This window comes from Podarcis cretensis (genome assembly GCF_951804945.1).
Source record: "Podarcis cretensis genome assembly, chromosome: 18".
NCBI lineage: Eukaryota > Metazoa > Chordata > Lepidosauria > Squamata > Lacertidae > Podarcis > Podarcis cretensis.
In genome coordinates this window covers 1,253,721-1,272,709 of record NC_137188.1, presented here as the reverse complement: position 1 = coordinate 1,272,709, position 18,989 = coordinate 1,253,721, and the positions used below count along the sequence as shown (strand labels likewise).

Here is an 18,989-nt window from a genome sequence, read left to right as displayed (position 1 = left end):
TGGAATCCCAGTTTCTGGAAATCGTAGCTGGGGGGAGAGTTACTGCTCTTGGGGGCTTCCCAGAAGAGGTAACTGGTTGGCCAGTGACTGTGAAAACGGTGCGGGAACAGAGGGGCCTCCTGTGGCCTGATCCAGCTGTTGGTGGTGCCTTCAGACATTTCATCAGAAGCCAGGAATTGTTTCCGTTGCCTTAGAAGGCTCTCACCTTCCCAAAAGCTTGAAGGATGGTTGCAAGAGAGAACAGTGGGTGGATCGTCAGACTCTACTGTTCTTGATGGCAAATCAGGAAACTAACATTTTGAGACAGAGACAGACGGTGCTTTGCTCCAGTCCAGGACAGTTTCCAAAAGGGCAGCCAAGCTAGTCAGCCTCATTGCAAACAATGTTTGTTTGCTGGTTGACTTTATATCCAGCTCTTCCTGCCAAGACCCACTACTTAAAATCAAAAACCTTCCTGAACGTCACAGTGTTCTAAAAGTTCAAAATATCCTTCCATCTATTATTGCAAGCCACACATGGGGTTTTTTGCTGCGCTCAGGCCTTGCTTGGGGGCTTCTTCCCCTTGGAGGGCACTGGGTGGCCACTGTGTGCAAAAATAGGGTGCTGGAGCAGCCGACCCCACTTTGGGGCTGATCCAGCTGCTTGCTGCTTCTGCAGGGCTCTCCTGACATCCTTGTGACCCTGACTCTGGACTCATCTTGGACCAGAGCTATTACCTTACCTAGTAGGGTAAAGTCCATCAAGGTAATGGACTCAGTACCTGAAGGGTCAGGAAGAAGCCCCTGGAACGTGGGGGAAGAATCTGAGCACAGATCAGGGTCCACAAAACTTGCTGTGCTGATGCAAAAGCAACTGAGCCATATAGCTGGCCAGGAGGAATTTTAGCAAGGGGAGGCAAAAGGCTAGAGTTGGGGTGTGACTGTAGATTATGAATTGGGACAGGGGATCCCACCTGGTGGGGATGCATGCAGGCACACTCATTTGCACGTTAAACTACTAGCGACCTCCCATGCCTCCTGGCAATGGCAAGTTGGTTTTCATGAAGGGATGCTTTGCTGCCCAAAGGGCTTTCCAAACCCAGGAGGGCCATGGCTGTTTGGCAGTCAGTTCAGGGAGCGTACGCCAAGAAGTGCCTCCAGCGCCCCTTGCAGGGGCATCGCCAGCCCCACCTGGCAGATCTGGAAGATGGAGGCAAAAGCAAGAGCGGGGCTGCCCACTCCGCCCTCTGGCCAGCCTTCACATGCCAAGCAGTCTGCTCTGGCCGAAACTGCTGCTTCTCACAAAGCAGAAACCACAAAGGCTTTGTTCTCTGGGGAGATCCCTGGCAGGGCTGGGCAGAGAAATCAGAGAGGCCTTTCTTCTGGCGCTGATGGAGCTAAACCTGGGGGAGGCCAAGAGGCCTGCACACAGAGAGGGCTGTTTCACTACCAGAGTTCCAGACGGTGCCCAGGGATCCTCTGCGCTTACTTTGCAGGTGCCAGAGGATGTTTGAGCGCTTCCATTTGCCTGGCCTCAAAGACCCTCCAAGTGCCCCTATTTTCCAGGGACATCCCAGATATACAGACGCCGTCCTGGTTTCTAATTTGATCCTGGGATATCCCGCTTTTCCTTAGGACGTCCCTATTTTCAACAGAGAAATGTTGGAGGGTATGATTAGTTATGTGAGCCCTGAGCCAAGGAGATAATACAACCTTTAGAAAACATTTGAAGGCAGCCCTGTCTAGAGATGTTTTTTAAATGTTTAATGTCTTATGTTTTTATATAAAACATAATAAAAAGGTCGAAAGGTCGGCGGTTCGAATCCCTGCGGCGGGGTGCGCTCCCGCTGCTCGGTCCCAGCGCCTGCCAACCTAGCAGTTCGAAAGCACCTCCGAGTGCAAGTAGATAAATAGGGACTGCTTACCGGCGGGAAGGTAAACGGCGTTTCCGTGTGCGGCTCTGGCTCGCCAGAGCAGCGATGTCACGCTGGCCACGTGACCCGGAAGTGTCTCCGGACAGCGCTGGCCCCTGGCCTCTTAAGTGAGATGGGCGCACAACCCCAGAGTCTGTCAAGACTGGCCCGTATGGGCAGGGGTACCTTTACCTTTTTATGTTTTTATATATGTTGAAAGCCGCTCGGTGTGGCTGGGGCAGCCCAGTCAGATAGGCGGGTATTGTTGCTGTTGTTATGGAATAGGATGTCTCTAATAAGAATAAGAATAAATAATAATTTATTACTTATACCTCGCCCATCTGTCTGGGTTTCCCCAGCAACTCTGAGCGGCTCCCTACAGTATATTAAAAACACAATAAAACATTAAAAATCTCCCTAAACAGGGCTGCCTTCAGATGTTGTTTCATTGGAGGGTATGCCCTCCCAGCCTTCCCCAAGTTTCCCCTGGGGGCTCTGATTCCTTCTGATCCCCCCCCCCCATCTCACATTGGGTCCCTCCCCTTAGATGCAGGGAGCTGTGGGTGAGGAGGGTCCGCTTTCCGACAGCTCCTCAATCTCACACTCAAGAAAAGGCCATTCTCGTAGTGTTAAACTCTGGAACTCCCTCCCACAGGAGAGAAGGATGGCACCAATCTGGCTGTCTTTAAAAGAGGAACTGGACAAGTTCATGGAGGAGGAGAGGGCTCTGGGGGGCTCCTGAGTGCCCGTTGCTGGAAACCGCAGGAGGGGAGAGTTGCTCTTGTGCTTGGCTCCTGCTTGCAGATTTCCCTTTGGGCACCTGGTCAGCCACTGTGAGAACAGGATACTGGGCTAGACAGGCCCCCTTTGGCCTGATCCAGCAGCCAGGCTCTTCTGATGTCCTTATGTAACATCTGAACTTCCAGGTCTTTCGGGGTATTTGGCTGCTGTGGCCGGTGGCTAGATGGGCCCCCTTTGGCCTGATCCAGCAAGCTTGTCATGTGTTGGAGGCAGGGGTGCCAACTTGAGTAAAATATTGTGGGGACCCAGGTAAGCCCCTCCCCACATGATGCAGTGTGTGCACACCATCTGAGTAGGAATGCCCATCCACTTTGTGGGGGCCCAGCTCCCTGAAATATTCTATTGTGGGGGCTGAAGCCCCCACAGCCCCTAGGAGTTGGAGGCTCTCCCAAGGATTAGTCCCAAACTGCAGTTGTCTGTTTGTGTCATTTAGTTGAAAGCAGCCCCCCCCATGAAATCCCAGTATCTTCCCAGAAGTAGAAGCATTTCCCCAACCCTTTCACAATGAAAGTGCAGGATAACAACCCCACAGTTTCCGAAGAAGCGAATTCTTCTCAGCCCCAAGTAACGGCTGCAGCAGCCAATGATCAGGACGGCTTTTGTTCCATTTCTCCTTTGCTTTCCACAAGAAATGGCTCAAGGAGAATTGTTCCTCGGCTGCCTTGTCAGGGGCCCCAATCCCAAGGCTCCCCATCCCCAGGCAGCACCTGCAGATTCTCCCAGGGACAAGAGAAGGGCTGAACCGAAGGGCTGAGCGCCAAGCGGCTCATTGAGATGCAACCAGGTCAGCACCGCATCTTCTGATATTGAGTCAGAATCTCCTTTCTTGTAACTTGAAGCCAATAGTTCAGGTCCTCCCTTCCAGAGCAGCAGAAAACAAACTTGCTCCCTCTTCCATGGAACAGCCCTTTAGATATTTGAAGATTGCTCTCCTATCTCCTCTCAGACCCCTCTACGCTAAACATACCTAGCTCCTCCAACCATTCCTCATAAGGCTTGGTTTCCAGATCCTTGATCATCTTCGTCACCCTCCTGTGCACACCTTCCCGCTTGTCAACATCCTTCTTAAATTGTGGTGCCCAGAACTGGACACAGGACTCCAGGTGTGGTCTGACCAAGGCAGAACAGAGCGGCACTAGGACTTCCCTTGATCTGGACACTACAGTGGTACCTTGGGTTACATATGCTTCAGGTTACATATGCTTCAGGTTACAGACTCCGCTAACCCAGAAATAGTGCTTCAGGTTAAAAACTTTGCTTAAGGATGAGAACAGAAACTGCTCTGGCGGCGCGGCAGTAGCAGGAGGCCCTGTTAGCTAAAGTGGTGCTTCAGGTTAAGAACAGTTTCAGGTTAAGTACGGACCTCCGGAATGAATAAAGTACTTAACCCGAGGTACCACTGTATTCTGCGTATGCAGCCTAGAGTAATGTTAGGGCTTTTTTTTTGCTGCTGCATCACCCTGTGGACTCGTGGTCCACTTTAGACCCCAGGATCCTTTCCACATGTCTTACTGGCATGTGTCCAAAACGGGAAGGGGAAGGTGGACCTAAGTGGGAGGGACACAGTGTCTAACCAAATCTTCCAGAAATCTGAATACTTGAAATCTGAAAGGGTCAAGAATCCCTTGCCAAAACCATTTTAGCCTGTTTTCTTCCCCCAATGTAGAACTTCTGCAGTCTGCAGCACAAGCATGGAGCCGCCAGTAGTCCCTGCTGGGAAACCAGTGCTGGGGGGAGAGAAGTGCCGCCCTGTTGCTGGGGGAGGCAGCACCCGCTGCAGGCTGACCCTGGTCTCCATCCTCCTGGGTGCCATCACGGCCAGCTGTGGTGGGATCCTGATGGGTGAGTCCATCCCTGCGGAAATTTGATTTATTTCTCAAACTTGCCTTACTTTCTTAAATTTGTGTACCCTGCTTCCCTTCTTTGTCAGGCGTTTACACCTGAATTCATTGCAATATCTCATTAGCATTACAGTCATACCTCGGGTTACAGACACTTCAGGTTGTGTTTTTTCGGGTTATGGACGCACTGAAACCCGGAAGTACTGGAGCGGGTTACTTCTGGGTTTTGGCAGTCGCACATGCGCAGAAGCACCGAATCACAACCTGCGCGTGTGCAGACCCTGCGGGTTGCGAATGCTGTGGGTTGCAAACTTGCCTCCAGCATGGATCGCAACCCAAGTGTCCACTGTACTTCATTCATTTTGTAATGTTTGTGCTGCTTGGCAGCCTATCCAACAGGTGCAGATTGGGGTGCTTCTGTCCTGGCTTCTGCCCCCCCCAACGCTGGTGCTTTTACACCAACCCACCCTGTGCCTCTTCCTCTCTGCAGCCTTCCTGGTGAAGCAGGAGTTCCTGGCAGATCACCTGGTGGAGCTGCAGGGCCTCCGTTATGAGAGCAGCCTGCAGTGCCCGAGCTCCAACTATCGCCGCACCTTGACCCCCGTCCTGGAGAGGCTGGTGAGGGCAGAGAGAAGAGCCCCTGTGGGGTGTGGGTGGGTGGGTGGTTCTGCAGATGAAGCACTGGAGGAGCTGGGGGTTTGGGGTGGCCATGGCAGGCTTTGATCCCTTCAAGGCAGGAGCAATACTGGATTTAGGGGGCTGCAAGCGAGGCAACACAAAATTGAAAACATCAATCACTGATAAGATCCATGTGGGGGCGCCAAATTTTGGCCTTGCACAGGGCGCCATATCACCACTTTTTCCTGCTGGGGGTGCAGGGGGGAGGTTCGCTGACAGTGTGGAGCCAGCTGTAAATCACACTTAGCAAGCTGGAGTTCATGCTCTCTTAGCAAAAACAGAAGTGTCAGGCCTAATGAACACAGCAGCTCACCTCTGGTAGGTCTTGCTCCCATGAAGCGGTTGCTGAGGCTAAAGGTCCCCATCTCCCCACATCTATCTAAACCTCCTCCACCCCAGGGTTTCCCCCAAGCAATCAGAGACTGTACCTGCATGCAGCCAACCTCTCCCCTGCCCTCTTCATGCCTCTTCTTGTTCTGGGAGAACAGCGGGGAGGGGAGCTTGTTGGCACCCCCCCTGACTTCCCAGACAGACTCCTCCCTGCCTCTTGGCCTCCTTCCTGCCTCTTGGCCTCCTTCCTCTCCTGTTTCAGCTTCTGCCTCCAATTCTGGACTCCTCTCTGCCACAGACTCTCCCCGCTCACAAAGCCCTGTTACCTCTTCCTCGTCTTCTCCCTCTTCTACCTCGTCCTCGTCCCCCCAGGCTCTGGGCCTTCTTTCTTGGGGGTTCCCCCAGCTGGTTCCTCCCACCATTCCTCTGCATTCAACCAGTTCATGACAGTCACCCGTTTGCCCCCCCCCTTTTCTGTCCCGTCTCAGTTTAAAAGCAGCTTTCAGAACTCAGCCCTGGAAGGGACCTGTGACAGGTGCTCCGTCTTGCAATACAGGTAGGCTAAGCCATGAAGTGTGTCCGGCCCCGCCCTGCCCTGGTGCTGCAGGTGAGGAGTAGCAGCCTGGCCCCCACCTCCTGCGCTTGTGTCTCCACTTGGCAGGAAGGGCAATGCCAGCATCCTGGTCCACTTCCGCCTATGGTTCTCCTCGCAGCCGCTCAGCCCAGACGCAGAAGAGCAGGCGCTGGAGAGGGGCCTCGCAGCTGCGCTGGGCAATGGAGGAATCGCCCTGCCCTCCTACGGCACCATCTGGGCAGCCTCTCTCACAGGTAGCATGGCATCATCCCTCGCCCATTGTCCAGAGGTAGGGAGGGCAGGCATGCAGGTGGCCTCGCCGCCTTCTCATCACCCCCCTGTGAGGTAGGCTAGGATGCAAGCAAGATCAGTCCCTGCCTGAGTGCAGAAACTCCTACTCCTCCTGCCAGTCACTGCAACCTTCTCACCCTGGGGGTGAGATGGCAGCTTTTGCATCTCAGCAAGGAAGGTGAGGGGAGACCTGAGGCTTCCTCATTGGATGGTAGCCAAAAGGTTTGGCCTTGCTGGACCAGAGGGAGCTTAGAAAATCTTTGCACTCTGTGTAGGGGGAGCCGTGGCAATGAATGCGGGGGCTTTGTACACACACACACACACACCTTTCCTCATCATGATATTGTTAAATATTTGTATACTGCCCTATACTTCTCAGGGCAGTGCACAAGATAAAGTTACAATATAAAAACACAGAATACATGATAAAAGTAAAAACCAAGACAACCCAATAATCTCCCCTTAAGCACAAGTTGTCCCCCAAAGGAACCCAGGAACTACAGTTTGTTTCTCATGGAGGTACAACCCCAGCCTCCTTAAATTACAGCTCCCAGGATTTGGGGGGGCAGGGAGCCATGTACTCTAAGGGGTCAGGCATGGGTCCAGAGCCCTGTGGGTTCAAGAGACTTGCTGGGGATTTCAGGAGAGGAGGGGTCCCAGTTCTGGGCCGGAGTGGCCTAAATGGGCTTTTGGAGACCAGCCCCCATTCTTCACCCCCCGTTCTTCACCCCCCGCTCTCTCACACAGGGCTGAGCAGCGACTCCCCTTCAGGAACAGGACTGAAATCAGGTAGGCTTCTTTTAACATTTTGTGAGCTCAGGACGTGGGTGGAGAGCAAAACAGTTTTATTCTCTGCAAAGCCATGGGGGAGGAGTAGGAAGGGGCTATCTGTGGCTTCTGGCCATGCTGGCTCTGCGGGAAGCAGACGGCCAGTTGCTGGGCATCTTAAGCAGGCAGGAGAAAAGGCTGTTGTGCTCAGGACCTGCTTGGGGATTCCCATGGCAAGGCGAGGTCCAGCTTCCACAGGGCTCCCCCGAGGACCTTGGCCCTCCCCAAAGAGCAGCTGCCTCGGGGGAAAGAGGCTGGGACCCATCCTGCTACCACCCTTGCAGGCACCTGCCCAGGGACAGCCTTCACCTGCCACAGCGGCCAGTGTGTGCCACATGAGAACGTGGAGTGCGATGACCGGAGTGACTGCCTGGACGGCTCCGATGAGGCAGAGTGCGGTGGGTCCTAGTCTTCTCCTTCCTCCTTTGCCCCTCCTTCTTCTAGGGGTGCTGGGACATTCCCATCCAGGGGTGGTCTCCCCTGGGTCTCTCTCTTCATTCCATATCCTGGCGGGGATTTCCCCCACATGGTTTCAAGGGTGAAGCAAAGGGGCCACTTTGGTGGTTGCATTAAACCAGGGGTCAGCAAGGTTTACCTTGCCTGGGCCAGATTGGTCCTGCAGAGATCCCTCTGTGGGCTGGATCGTGCGTGTGCATGAGGACATGCACCCACAATTGCGCAGATGCAATTTTCGGCACCGTGGAAGCGAGTCCCTGCACTGTGCTGCGCCAGTTTAGCGCAGCATGTGAGCGGGCAGCTCGTGGACCTGTCAAACGACCTCTGCAGGCTGCTTCTGGCCAATGGGCCTTAGGTTGCTGACCCCTGCATTAAACAATTAAATGTGCAAAAAGGAAGGCGTTAAGATGAACACTGGAAGTGCCAGGTGGGAGCTGCCATCTCAGAAACGGACTCCCCATCCAGGAGAATGCTTCTTACTGCCTGCTGCTGGCACCTCCTTGTATCAATGAACATAAGAACAGCCCTTTGACAGCCGTCCAAGCTGGCGGCCGCAGTCCATAGTTTCACCAAGTGAAGGATTTTCTTTCTATGGGTTCTGAATCCCTCTGCTTACTGCTGCCACCTGGGGGCAGATAATTGTACCTGCAGCCTCTTTTTAACCATTCTGCTGCTACCTGGTGGCATGTTGGAGTTACTGCAGACCATTTCTACCCCTGAGTGGGGACTGCTGACAACCCCCCCTTGTCTTTTGCAGACTGTGGGTCTCGGCCGGCCATGCAAGCAGCCAACCGGATTGTCGGGGGGTCGGAGGCCACTCGGGGGGAGTTCCCCTGGCAAGTCAGTCTGTGGGAGAACAACGAGCACTTCTGTGGGGCCACAATCCTGGCTGCCAAGTGGCTGGTGTCTGCAGCACACTGCTTCAACGAGTAAGCCCGGCCGGACCCATTTCTTTGCTTCTCCCGCAAGAGACTGAGTGCACCATGCCTTGCTGGGTTGTGGCAAGTGGGCAGCTCTCTGGTGCTGAGAACCTTGCAGGGTTAGGGAAAGAGACTGGAGGTGGGTGGGTGGCACGTGGGGCAGCTGCTGGGTCTCAGGCCTTTGGTGTGTCAGGGGCTCACCCTGCATGCAAAGACAGACTCCAATGGACAGAGCAGATGAGACCGAGTGTGGGTCCAGCAGCCAAGAAGGCAGGTTCTGCCTGTTCCGGTGAGGGAAGTGTGGCTATTCATAGAATCATAGAATCATAGAGTTGGAAGAGACCACAAGGGCCATTGAGTCCAACCCCCTGCCAAGCAGGAAACACCATCAGAGCACTCCTGACACATGGTTGTCAAGCCTCTGCTTAAAGACCTCCAAAGAAGGAGACTCCACCACACTCCTTGGCAGCAAATTCCACTGTCCAACAGCTCTTACTATCAGGAAGTTCTTCCGAATGTTTAGGTGGAATCTTCTTTCTTGTAGTTTGGATCCATTGCTCCGTGTCCGCTTCTCTGGAGCAACAGAAAACCTTTCTCCCTCCTCTATGTGACATCCTTTTATATATTTGAACATGGCTATCATATCACCCCTTAACCTCCTCTTCTCCAGGCTAAACATGCCCAGCTCCCTTAGCCGTTCCTCATAAGGCATCGTTTCCAGGCCTTTGACCATTTTGGTTGCCCTCCTCTGGACACGTTCCAGTTTCTCAGTGTCCTTCTTGAACTGTGGTGCCCAGAACTGGACACAGTACTCCAGGTGAGGTCTGACCAGAGCAGAATACAGTGGCACTATTACTTCCCTTGATCTAGATGCTATACTCCTATTGATGCAGCCCAGAATTGCATTGGCTTTTTAAGCTGCCACGTCACACTGTTGGCTCATGTCAAGTTTGTGGTCAACCAAGACTCCTAGATCCTTTTCACATGTACTGCTCTCAAGCCAGGTGTCACCCATCTTGTATTTGTGCCTCTCATTTTTTTTGCCCAAGTGCAATACTTTACATTTCTCCCTGTTAAAATTCCGCAGGCGACTGCAGCTCTTCCCTCACCCTCCATCTTGAGAATGTGTCGTTGGGGGTGGCTACAGCGGTCCTCCATCATAAGAAGCGTGCAGACAGGACAAATAACCCCCCCCAAAAAAAAACCATAGGTCTCCCCCAACAAACGTATGAGACTAGCTCTCCTAAATCTAAAAGATGGATCAAACTGCGTGCGCCGCTAGGTGTGCGCCGCTGCCCTGCAAGCTCTGATAAGCTCCTCCCACAGCTAATCACCCGCCTCAACAGAAACGTCACGGTGCTTTTAATAAACACATTCCAGATATATTTGTATTTATCCACACAGTATCTGCAAGAGCTGCCATCTCCTATCCATTGTTCAAAGTGGCCCATGTCAAAATCTCCCCATTGAATCAATATCAGTCTATTGGCAGACGGAAGGGTGCAAGGAGTTCATTGATGTGCCCTGAAGCTCTCCTGCTGCCAACAGGTTCCAGGATCCGGGCACCTGGACGGCCCATGCAGGCACCGTCTGGCTGAGCGGCAGCGAGAGCAGTGCAGTGAAGACTGGTGTGAGCCACATCCTCAAGCACCCCTCCTATGACACAGACACGGCCGACTATGATGTGGCGCTGCTGGCGCTCTCTGAGCCTTTGCCCTTCGGCAAGTACATCCAGCCCGCCTGCCTGCCGGCCTCCAGCCATATCTTCCCCTCTGGCAAGAAGTGCTCCATCTCTGGCTGGGGTTACCTCAAGGAGGACTTTTGTAAGCACCACCTTTGGCGAGGCAAAAGTGGAAGAAGGAGTGGGGGCCATGGCTCAGCTGAACCTACCTCACCGGGCTCCTGTGGAGATGGGGGTGGTGTGGCTCAGGCAGGGCTACTACAGGGGGCAAAAGGGGCTGAGCTCTGCACTGAATTGGGCAACTGTCCCCCTGAGGGATCCATCTGAGGAGGAGCTCTCCTTGGCTTCACAGACAGCATTGTACGGTGGATAGTTTTGCCACAGGCAGGGAGGTAAAGGTGAGCCTTGGTGTGGTTGAGCACTCCAGCCTCAGTTGTTCCCTCAGTGTGCTGCTCCCTACTGGGGGGCAGGTGGGGACCTTAAGGTTGCTTTTCTGCACAAAGGTTGAAGTTGCTGCTGCTCCACCTCCTTCCCCACCTCCTCTTCCCTCTCGTTGCCCCTGGCCAGCTTCACCCAAAGGAACATTGTTTGGGGCAGGAGGAACTGAGCACCCCCATTTTCTCTGTTAATCCTGAGATACCAGCCAACCCTTAGCACAGATTTGGTTTGGTTTAAGATTGTTCTTCTCCTTTCCCAGCAAGAAATGTGGAGCTCGCAATAGCAGCAGCATTTTAAAAAGCGAGTGAACAGACATTGCAATTACTATAAGGGAAAGCACAGCAACATTTTGAAAAGAAGAGCAGCAACAAGTTCATCAGAAGAATTACACACAGGTCCAGTTATCCAAACTCTCCTTCAGACAAAAAAAAGTAAAAAAAAATCCTTGTCCAAACGTGACAAATTCATACCAAAACCTCAACCATACAAGCTGTGGATTCAAATATCCAAACAGCCAGAGCTGCATTTTGTACTTCAAGGAAACAAGCAGCCTTAAAGAATCCTGACTTCTTTTGTCTTGCTTGTCCACAGCAGCCATTCCATCAGAAAACATGGTGTGGATTTAAAGAGAGCATTTCCTGCTTCCTTGTTTGCCTTTTGCAAAGTTTCAGGATTTCCTACTGCGTTTTCTAATGATTTTTGGGTCAAAATTAGAAATGAACCCATAGGAACTGATGAAAATCATTGCCTTGTTATGCAAACGCAGACCTAGCAAATGATTTCGTGAGAATGCTGTGCATTCTGATAGTGGGACCTGTGTGGAATGCAATTCAACAACCCCATGGCCATTCAGTTCAGTGCCTGCCCCTCAGCTGCCCTGCCCTGGAGAGCTCAGGGTGCCTGGAACTGTCAGGATGTGTCCACCTGAATTGCCCTCAGGCCTTGCCACTGGGCTCCACCTTCCCTCTCTCCTCAGTGGTGAAGCCAGAGCTGCTGCAGAAGGCCGCGGTGGAGCTGTTGGACCAGACACTATGCGCCAGCCTGTACAGAAACGCCCTCACCGACCGGATGCTGTGTGCCGGCTACCTGGAGGGCAAGGTTGACTCCTGCCAGGTATGGCCAGAAGCAGCCTCTGGGAGAGGGTGTGTCGGGCTGCAGCGGGAGCTCCGGGAAGAGGCCTCTGGCATGCCACAGTGCCCTTCTTCTCTCCTCTTCTCACCTACAGGGGGATTCTGGGGGCCCACTGGTCTGTGAGGAGCCCTCAGGCCGCTTCTTCCTGGCCGGAATCGTCAGCTGGGGCATCGGCTGTGCGGAGGCCAAGCGCCCAGGGGTCTATGCCCGGGTCACCAGGCTGCGGAACTGGATCCACGACACCATGACCACGTTCACGGCCCCACCAGGCCTCACCCTCCCCTCGACGGCCTCTACCACCCTCCTGCCTCTGGCGTCCACCAAGGGCACCACCACCACCACAGCCGGGGGCAGGCCAGCTGCCACGGTACCATGGCCCCAAGGTAGAAAGCCCCCTGCCCTGCACAGGGCCCAACTGGACTGCTCCTGGGGCTTGGGGCACAGCCGTCACAAGCTCACCCATCTTTTTCTTTGTGCAGAGTGCGGCCACCGGCCCGGCTTCTCCAAGCCCATCAAGATTGTGGGGGGCCTGGATGCCTCTCGCGGGGAGGTCCCCTGGCAGGTCAGCCTGAAGGAGGGGCTGCACCACTTCTGTGGGGCCACCATCATCGGGGAACGGTGGCTCCTTTCAGCTGCCCACTGCTTCAACCAGTAAGTAGGGAGAAAGGTGGTTGCCTCAGGTCCAAATTGTAGAGTTCGAAGGGGACCCCCAGGAGCCACCCAGGCCAACCCCCTGCAATGTAGGAACTGCAGCTAAAGAATCCCAGACAACACTAAGGTTGCAGGTTTGATCCCCGTTTGGGACAGTTGCCTCTTCCTACATTGCAGGGGGTTGGCATAGAGGAGCAGGGTCCCTTCCAGCTCTACAGTTCTGGGTTTCCATGCCTGCCCACTCTCTGCTTAAAAGGAGGAAGAAGGGTGCCCCACTTTCCAATCAGCGCCCTCCGCTCTCCGAAATTGGGAAATGGATCCTGGGAACTTCTGCAAATGGGGACTCAGGTGCTGTAATGGTTGTAGCTTAGTGTGGCACCTTAAGGGCAATTGATGTCACCAATCCGCACTATTGGTTGGCACTGGGGGACACCAAACCACCCATTTCCCCAGAACCAGGAGAAATTCCACCCACGGCAAGAGGGTCCTGGGTTGGGTGGAGGCGGCTTAGTGGGCAATTTCCAATTGCTTGAAAGCTGTGGGGACTTTCAGTCTTGGCAACTGATTTTCATGCAGTGAGACCACTGGGATCCTGTTCAGCCAAGTTTGTGGAGGTTGTGTTTTTGCAAAGAAAGAGTTCTCTCCAACTTTGAACTGGCTGATTACTGACTGACAGGCTGTTGTGACTCGGGAGGAGAGGAAGGAGCTGGGTGGGGGAGAGACCCCTTTGTGAGCATGGTGACCCCCAGAGATGAGCCTCCCCATTCACCCACCTGCCCCTGGCCTGGCTGCCACTAATGGTATGTCTGCGCCTGTGTCTCGTTTCTGCTCCTGCTGGTAGCACCAAGGTGGAGTACCTGACAGCCTTTGCAGGCACCATCTGGCTGTCGGCAGCAGACAGCAGCTCTGTGAAGGTGAGCGTAAGGCAGGTGGTGCTGCACCCCTCCTACAACCCGGCCCTGCTGGACTTTGACGTGGCCGTCCTGGAGCTGGAGCGCCCCCTCCCCTTCGGCAAGGTCATCCAGCCCATCTGCCTCCCTCTGGCCGTCCACAAGTTCCCCGTGGGCAGGAAGTGCATGATCTCCGGCTGGGGGAGCCTCCAGGAAGGCAATGGTAAGCACTTCCCCCTCCCCCTTGCAGGCAGCGCAGGAGCCAAGGCCGTTGGATCCATCTAGCTCCCTGCAGTCTACACTGACTGGTAGCAGCAGTTTCAAGCAGGGAGCCTTTTCCAAACCCCGCTTGGAGATGCTGCAGAGGACAAATAGCTCAGTGGGTGGAGCATGAGACTCTGAATCTCAGGTTCATGGGTTTGAGCCGCATATTGGGCAAAAGATTCCTGCATTGCACAGAATTGCACTAGATGACCCTCAGGGTCCCTTCCTTCCATGACTGAACCTTTCTGCATGCAAATCAGGCTGCTGAGCTAGTAGGGAAGGGATATTCCAGAATGTTCAGCTTTAAAAACAACACACGCTGTCAGACACGCACTTTTGCATGTGGATCCTCCATGTGCAGGAGCAGTCTACCCAGGCCGTTTCACAGAATTGTAGAGTTGGAAGAGGTTCTGAGGCATGCCACTAGTCCAGCCCCTTGCAATGCAGGAATCTCAACTCAAGCATCCCTGACAGATCCCTGATCAAAAACCTCCACCGCCTTCCAAGGGAGTCTGTTCCACCATCAAATGGCTCATGTCTTCAAAAAGTTCTTCCTAATGTTTAGTCAGAATTGCCTTCCCTGCAAGCTGAACCTGTCAGTTCGAGTCCTGCCCCTCAGAGCTGCAGAAAACAAGCTGGCTCCACCTTCCATGCAGCAGTCCTTCAGATATTTGAAGATGGCCACCCCCATATTTCTTCCCTCTTCCTTTCATGGGTGTCCGGGAAACTTCCCTCCAGGAGCTACTGGACACTGCTCTGCCCCCTGGTCTGACCTTTGCTCCTCCCCTCCCTGCAGCCTCCAAGCCAGAGAACCTCCAGAGAGCCTCTGTGGGAATAATTGACCAGAAAACCTGCAACGTCCTCTACAACTTCTCCCTGACAGAGCAGATGATCTGTGCTGGGTTCCTGGACGGGAAGGTTGACTCCTGTCAGGTGAGGGTGACTGAGGGTGGCCAGCCTGGGATGCCCCATTCCCACTCAGCTTCCAAAGTGCACCTGATCACAGAGCTGGGTGCTCATTGGAAGGCCCCTGTTTTGAAGTGTAACATTCCCCCTGCAGAGCGGGCCACTCTGGTTAAAAGGACCTTTTTTGGGGGCCCCAGGGCTCTTTTCCAGACACACTAGGGGCCACTTTGCCTCTGGGACTTGGTGAGGGCGGAGTTGAGAAGAGACCGCTGTAAGACTCCAGAGGGAGCTTCTCCTGTCTGGGAAGCTTTGTTAGCCCTTGCTGAGTTGGTTGCTCCCATCTCTCCCCACAGGGCGACTCGGGGGGGCCCCTGGCCTGTGAGGAGACGCCAGGTGTGTTCTACCTGGCAGGGCTGGTCAGTTGGGGGGTCGGCTGTGCGCAGGCCAGGAGACCCGGTGTCTATGCCCGCATCACCAAGCTCAAGGCCTGGATCCTGGAAACTATCTCACCATGTCCCAGCACCACAACCAAGGCCGCGACCACATCCAGCACCACAACCAAGGCCACAACCAGTGGCAGCGCCTCCTCCTCCCCCAGCCTGTCTTTGGCTAGTCAAAGGACCACCCAGGCCAGCCTCAGGGTCACCCCCAGCACAGCCAGGCCACCAACCAACACACCGAGAGCCACCCAGTTTGCAGGTACATGGCGAGGACACAAATGGGCAGAGGCTGAGCATATAAATAATAAATTATTGTGATTATTAGCAGGGTGCCAGGTGAAGGCTGATGCCCTCAGGAGCCTGCCCTCCAAGGCATGGGGTGCAGGACACTGCAGGGGTCATCTTTCTTCTGTGAGAGACTAAACATGGCCGCTGCCCCACTGGGAAGCCTCTCCTTTGGGCTGGGCCTGTCACTGTGCCCAGCCCTTTTGTGGCCCACACAGCTGTGCCCAGCGAGCTGGGGGACCCCTGTGCAGGCCAAGAGGGTGGAGGGTCTCAGCTCCCCCATTAACTTGCTCCCCACCCTCCCTGCACCCAGCTGTGCCCTGCACCCCATCCACCTTCAAGTGCTCTGGCAAAGTCTGCATTGGGAAAGCGAACCCCGAATGTGACGGCGTCATGGACTGCAGCAACGGCAGGGACGAGGCCAACTGCAGTAAGTGACCTCCCCTCTCCCCTAGTCCACATTTAGCTCTGCTCACCCCCAACCAGACGGTGTGGGGGGCAAGCAGCGTGGCAGGGGGCTCACAAGGGTGTCCTCTCAGCCTGCTTCTCTTCCCACCCACCTAGACTGTGGCTCAACCTCAGCTTTGGCCTTCAGCAAGATCGTGGGGGGCAGTGGCGCAGCACGAGGGGAGTGGCCGTGGCAAGCGAGCCTGTGGCTGCGGAGGAAGGAGCACAAGTGTGGGGCAGTGGTGGTGGCTGACCGCTGGCTTCTCTCGGCTGCCCACTGCTTTGATGTGTGAGTTGGGGGGCTGGGATGAGCGCTGGGGGTGGGGAGAGGTGGCATGTGAGTCGGGGGGGAGGGGGTCTTTCTGCAGCCATTGCTCCCCTGCTCCAGGAACAAGCTCCTTGCTGGTGAAGAAGAGGACCCCATCCTCTGTGCCTCCCCAAGCCAGCAATGTTTTCATAGCACAGGAGGGCACTGCCAGACCTCCCTCCCTTTGGATCCCAGGCACCCCCTTTCCTGTGAGCCCCCAACCAAGGCCAGTGCACTCAAGAGGTGAGATGAGGCAACTGCCTCAGGTGGCAGGATCCATTGGGGCAGCAGGTGCAGTCTGCAAGGAATGCACCAAGGTGAAGGGGAGGGGCTGCTGGTCTCCTCCCACCCTTGCTCCTGATGTAGATCTTTACTCCTGGCTGGGAAGTGGAGGGAGCCACTGGGTGGTTCTCCTCAGGTGCCAAAATGTCTTGGGCCAGCCCTGCCCCCCTTTTCCCTGGAGATTGGGGAGACGGGGCAGGCCTTGGGCTGGCCAAGGGTCCCAGGTGCACCATCCTTCTCAGCTACAGCGACCCCAAGATGTGGGTGGCCGTCCTGGGGACACCCTTCCTGAGCGGCCTGGACGGGCGGGTGGAGAAGGTGTTCCAGATCCACAAGCACCCCTTCTACAACATCTACACACTGGATTACGATGTGGCGCTGCTGGAGCTGGCCTCCCCGCTGAGCTTCACCAGCACCGTCAAGCCTATCTGCCTGCCAGACCACGCCCACCTCTTCGGCCAGGGCGCCCGCTGCGTCATCACTGGCTGGGGCTCCACCAAGGAGGGAGGTAGGAGGGAACCTCTTCCTGGCTGGGTGGGGGAGCTCTGGCCCTCGGACCACTCTGGCTTCCCTCAAAACCCAGACAGCCAAGCAGCCTCAGATCAGCTGGCTGGCTCTATGGGGTGCCCACAGGCAAAGGGCAGGTTTGGGCCCTGGGCCTTCCTTGCTGTGAGTCTCCTGCCCCCTCTCGCTGCCGGGAAGCCCAATTCCACTCTGCCCTCCCTTGCAGGGCTGATGGCGAGGCAGCTGCAGAAGGCGTCCGTCAACCTCATCGCGGAGCAGGACTGCCGCCGCTTCTACCCCGTCCAGATCAGCAGCCGGATGGTCTGCGCCGGGTTCCTGCAGGGGTCCGTTGACAGCTGCTCTGTGAGTCTTGGGCGCCCCTCCTGGAGGGCCCACACCACCTCCCCCTCAGCCCTGGCTACATCAGGTGGGATGGGAGGGAAGCCCACAGCTGGCCAGAAATGGCTGGAGCTGGGGGTGCTTATGAGAGGGGAGGAGGGAGAAAGGCAGTTTGCAGGGCCTGGGGGGTCCCCTTGCCCCAGAGCCCCGTCCCTGCTCCCAAGGACACTCAGTGCCTTCTCCCTCCTCTGCAGGGTGATGCTGGCGGCCCCCTGGCCTGCAAAGAGGCTTCGGGAAGGTGGTTCCTGGCAGGCATCACCAGCTGGGGCTACGGCTGTGCCCGCCCTTACTTCCCGGGGGTCTACGCCCGAGTGACAGCCGTGCGGGGCTGGATTGCGCAGAACCTCAAGGCGTGACTCGGGGAAGAGGCAGGGAAGTGGGGCCTGGCCGGGAGACGGAAAGCAACTCTCCTTTGGAAGACCCTATGCCTTATAAACCAACAGAAACACTTTTAGAACATGTTTTCTCTGAATAAAGAGGCTCGCCTGCCTCACTTGGACTTCACAAAAAGGCAGGAGGAGGTTCCCCCTTCATCTCCTGGCCTGTCCACTCTATCACCCCATGATCTCTGGCCATGGCCCTCGTGGAAGGGAGGGCAGGTGACCCCGAGCCGCCTCTTGGGGACACAGGCTGAAGGACGGATGGACAGACAGGGATCCTTGCCTCAGGAAGAAAGCGTTTCCCTTGGACAGTCTGGCCAGAGACACTGCCTCGACTTCCCTTCCCGCCATAGCTTGGCCCCTGGGTGGGGGGCTCTGCCTTGTGCCGAAGGGCTGGATGTGGGGTGGCCTCAAGCCTTCTCTGTGCAAAGTGAGCAAGAGAAGCGCTCGGAGGAGGCCAGAGCAACGGACAATTAAACAAACCCCTTTGTGGAGTTTGGTGTGTGCTGGGGATTTTGTGCTACGCAAACAAAGATTCTTTCTCCCAGCTACCCTTAAAAACAAAGCCAGTCCCAAAATCTGCAGAAACGGGGTGGGAATGTCTCCCCTGCTATCCACAGAGACCACACACACCCCACTTTCACGAGCAGCACGAGGCCTTGGGCTCAACTGGAAGAGGTTCCCTGGGCCTCCACCTAAATGCTCCCCTGTGCAAGAGGGGAAAGGTCCCTTCTTGTAGAAATCCAGCATGTCAGGGAGAAGCGGCCAAGCGTCTGTTTTCAGAGGGCAGGGCTTCTTTCTCAGCACAGTTTGGTTCAGGCCTGCCCTATCACCTGCCCCCAACCTAACTTTGTTCATTCCCCGTGCACCACCAGCAGGGTGATGCCTGCATCCCTTCATCTGGCTTGGTCTGGGGGCAAGGGCACCTTGCCCACTACACAAGCCCTGGGGGCGACTCAGCCAAGCAGTGGGCGGTGCCCCTGTAAGTCCTCCCTGTCATGGCACTGTGCCCAGGTGTGGGGCTGACTAGGACCCAGTTCTCCTAAAGCAGGGGTGGCCAAACTTTGGATTACGTGAACATGAGTGAGGGCAGACCAAAATTGTTGAGTTTTTTTAGGGTTGCAGTTGTTGAGCTTTTTTTATGATTTTACCCCAAAGTTGCTGAACTTTTGGGGGATTCAAGTTGTTGAGCTGCTTTTTTTGGGATTTGATCCCAAGACATAAACTGCCACAGGACCCGGATTGAGCCCCAAAATGGATTTTAAATTGCAGGGCACACCTAGCTTGGCCCCCTCTACCTAAAGCTTGCTTCCACTTCTCAGCACAGGCCCACAGGAAGTCAACTTGGGGGGCTGGGAAGGCAGGGGCATAGGT

General features: G+C 55.2%; 2 protein-coding genes across 4 annotated transcripts in view; both read left to right on the top strand.

The window, feature by feature from the left end:
- Nucleotides 1-18,989, top strand: part of THOP1 (thimet oligopeptidase 1) — a 285,623-nt gene that overhangs the window by 123,253 nt on the left and 143,381 nt on the right. The window lies entirely within an intron of this gene.
- On the top strand, nt 2,208-18,109 carry TMPRSS9 (transmembrane serine protease 9). Of its 3 annotated transcripts, XM_079960449.1 has the most exons (18): nt 2,208-4,534; nt 5,024-5,151; nt 6,030-6,097; nt 6,203-6,369; nt 7,154-7,195; nt 7,519-7,632; nt 8,448-8,619; nt 10,159-10,433; nt 11,706-11,842; nt 11,955-12,511; nt 13,353-13,624; nt 14,462-14,598; nt 14,925-15,270; nt 15,610-15,726; nt 15,861-16,032; nt 16,575-16,840; nt 17,063-17,199; nt 17,430-18,109. In XM_079960449.1, exons 1-18 carry the CDS (start codon nt 4,384-4,386, stop codon nt 17,589-17,591), a joined length of 3,420 nt encoding a protein of 1,139 aa, XP_079816575.1. In that variant the 5' UTR covers nt 2,208-4,383; the 3' UTR covers nt 17,592-18,109. The 3 variants fall into 3 exon arrangements, with proteins under 3 accessions (XP_079816575.1, XP_079816574.1, XP_079816576.1); XM_079960448.1 differs by lacking the exon at nt 14,925-15,270 and having other exon boundaries at nt 15,861-16,840; nt 17,430-17,556; XM_079960450.1 differs by lacking the exons at nt 14,925-15,270; nt 17,063-17,199; nt 17,430-18,109 and having other exon boundaries at nt 15,861-16,293; nt 16,575-16,751.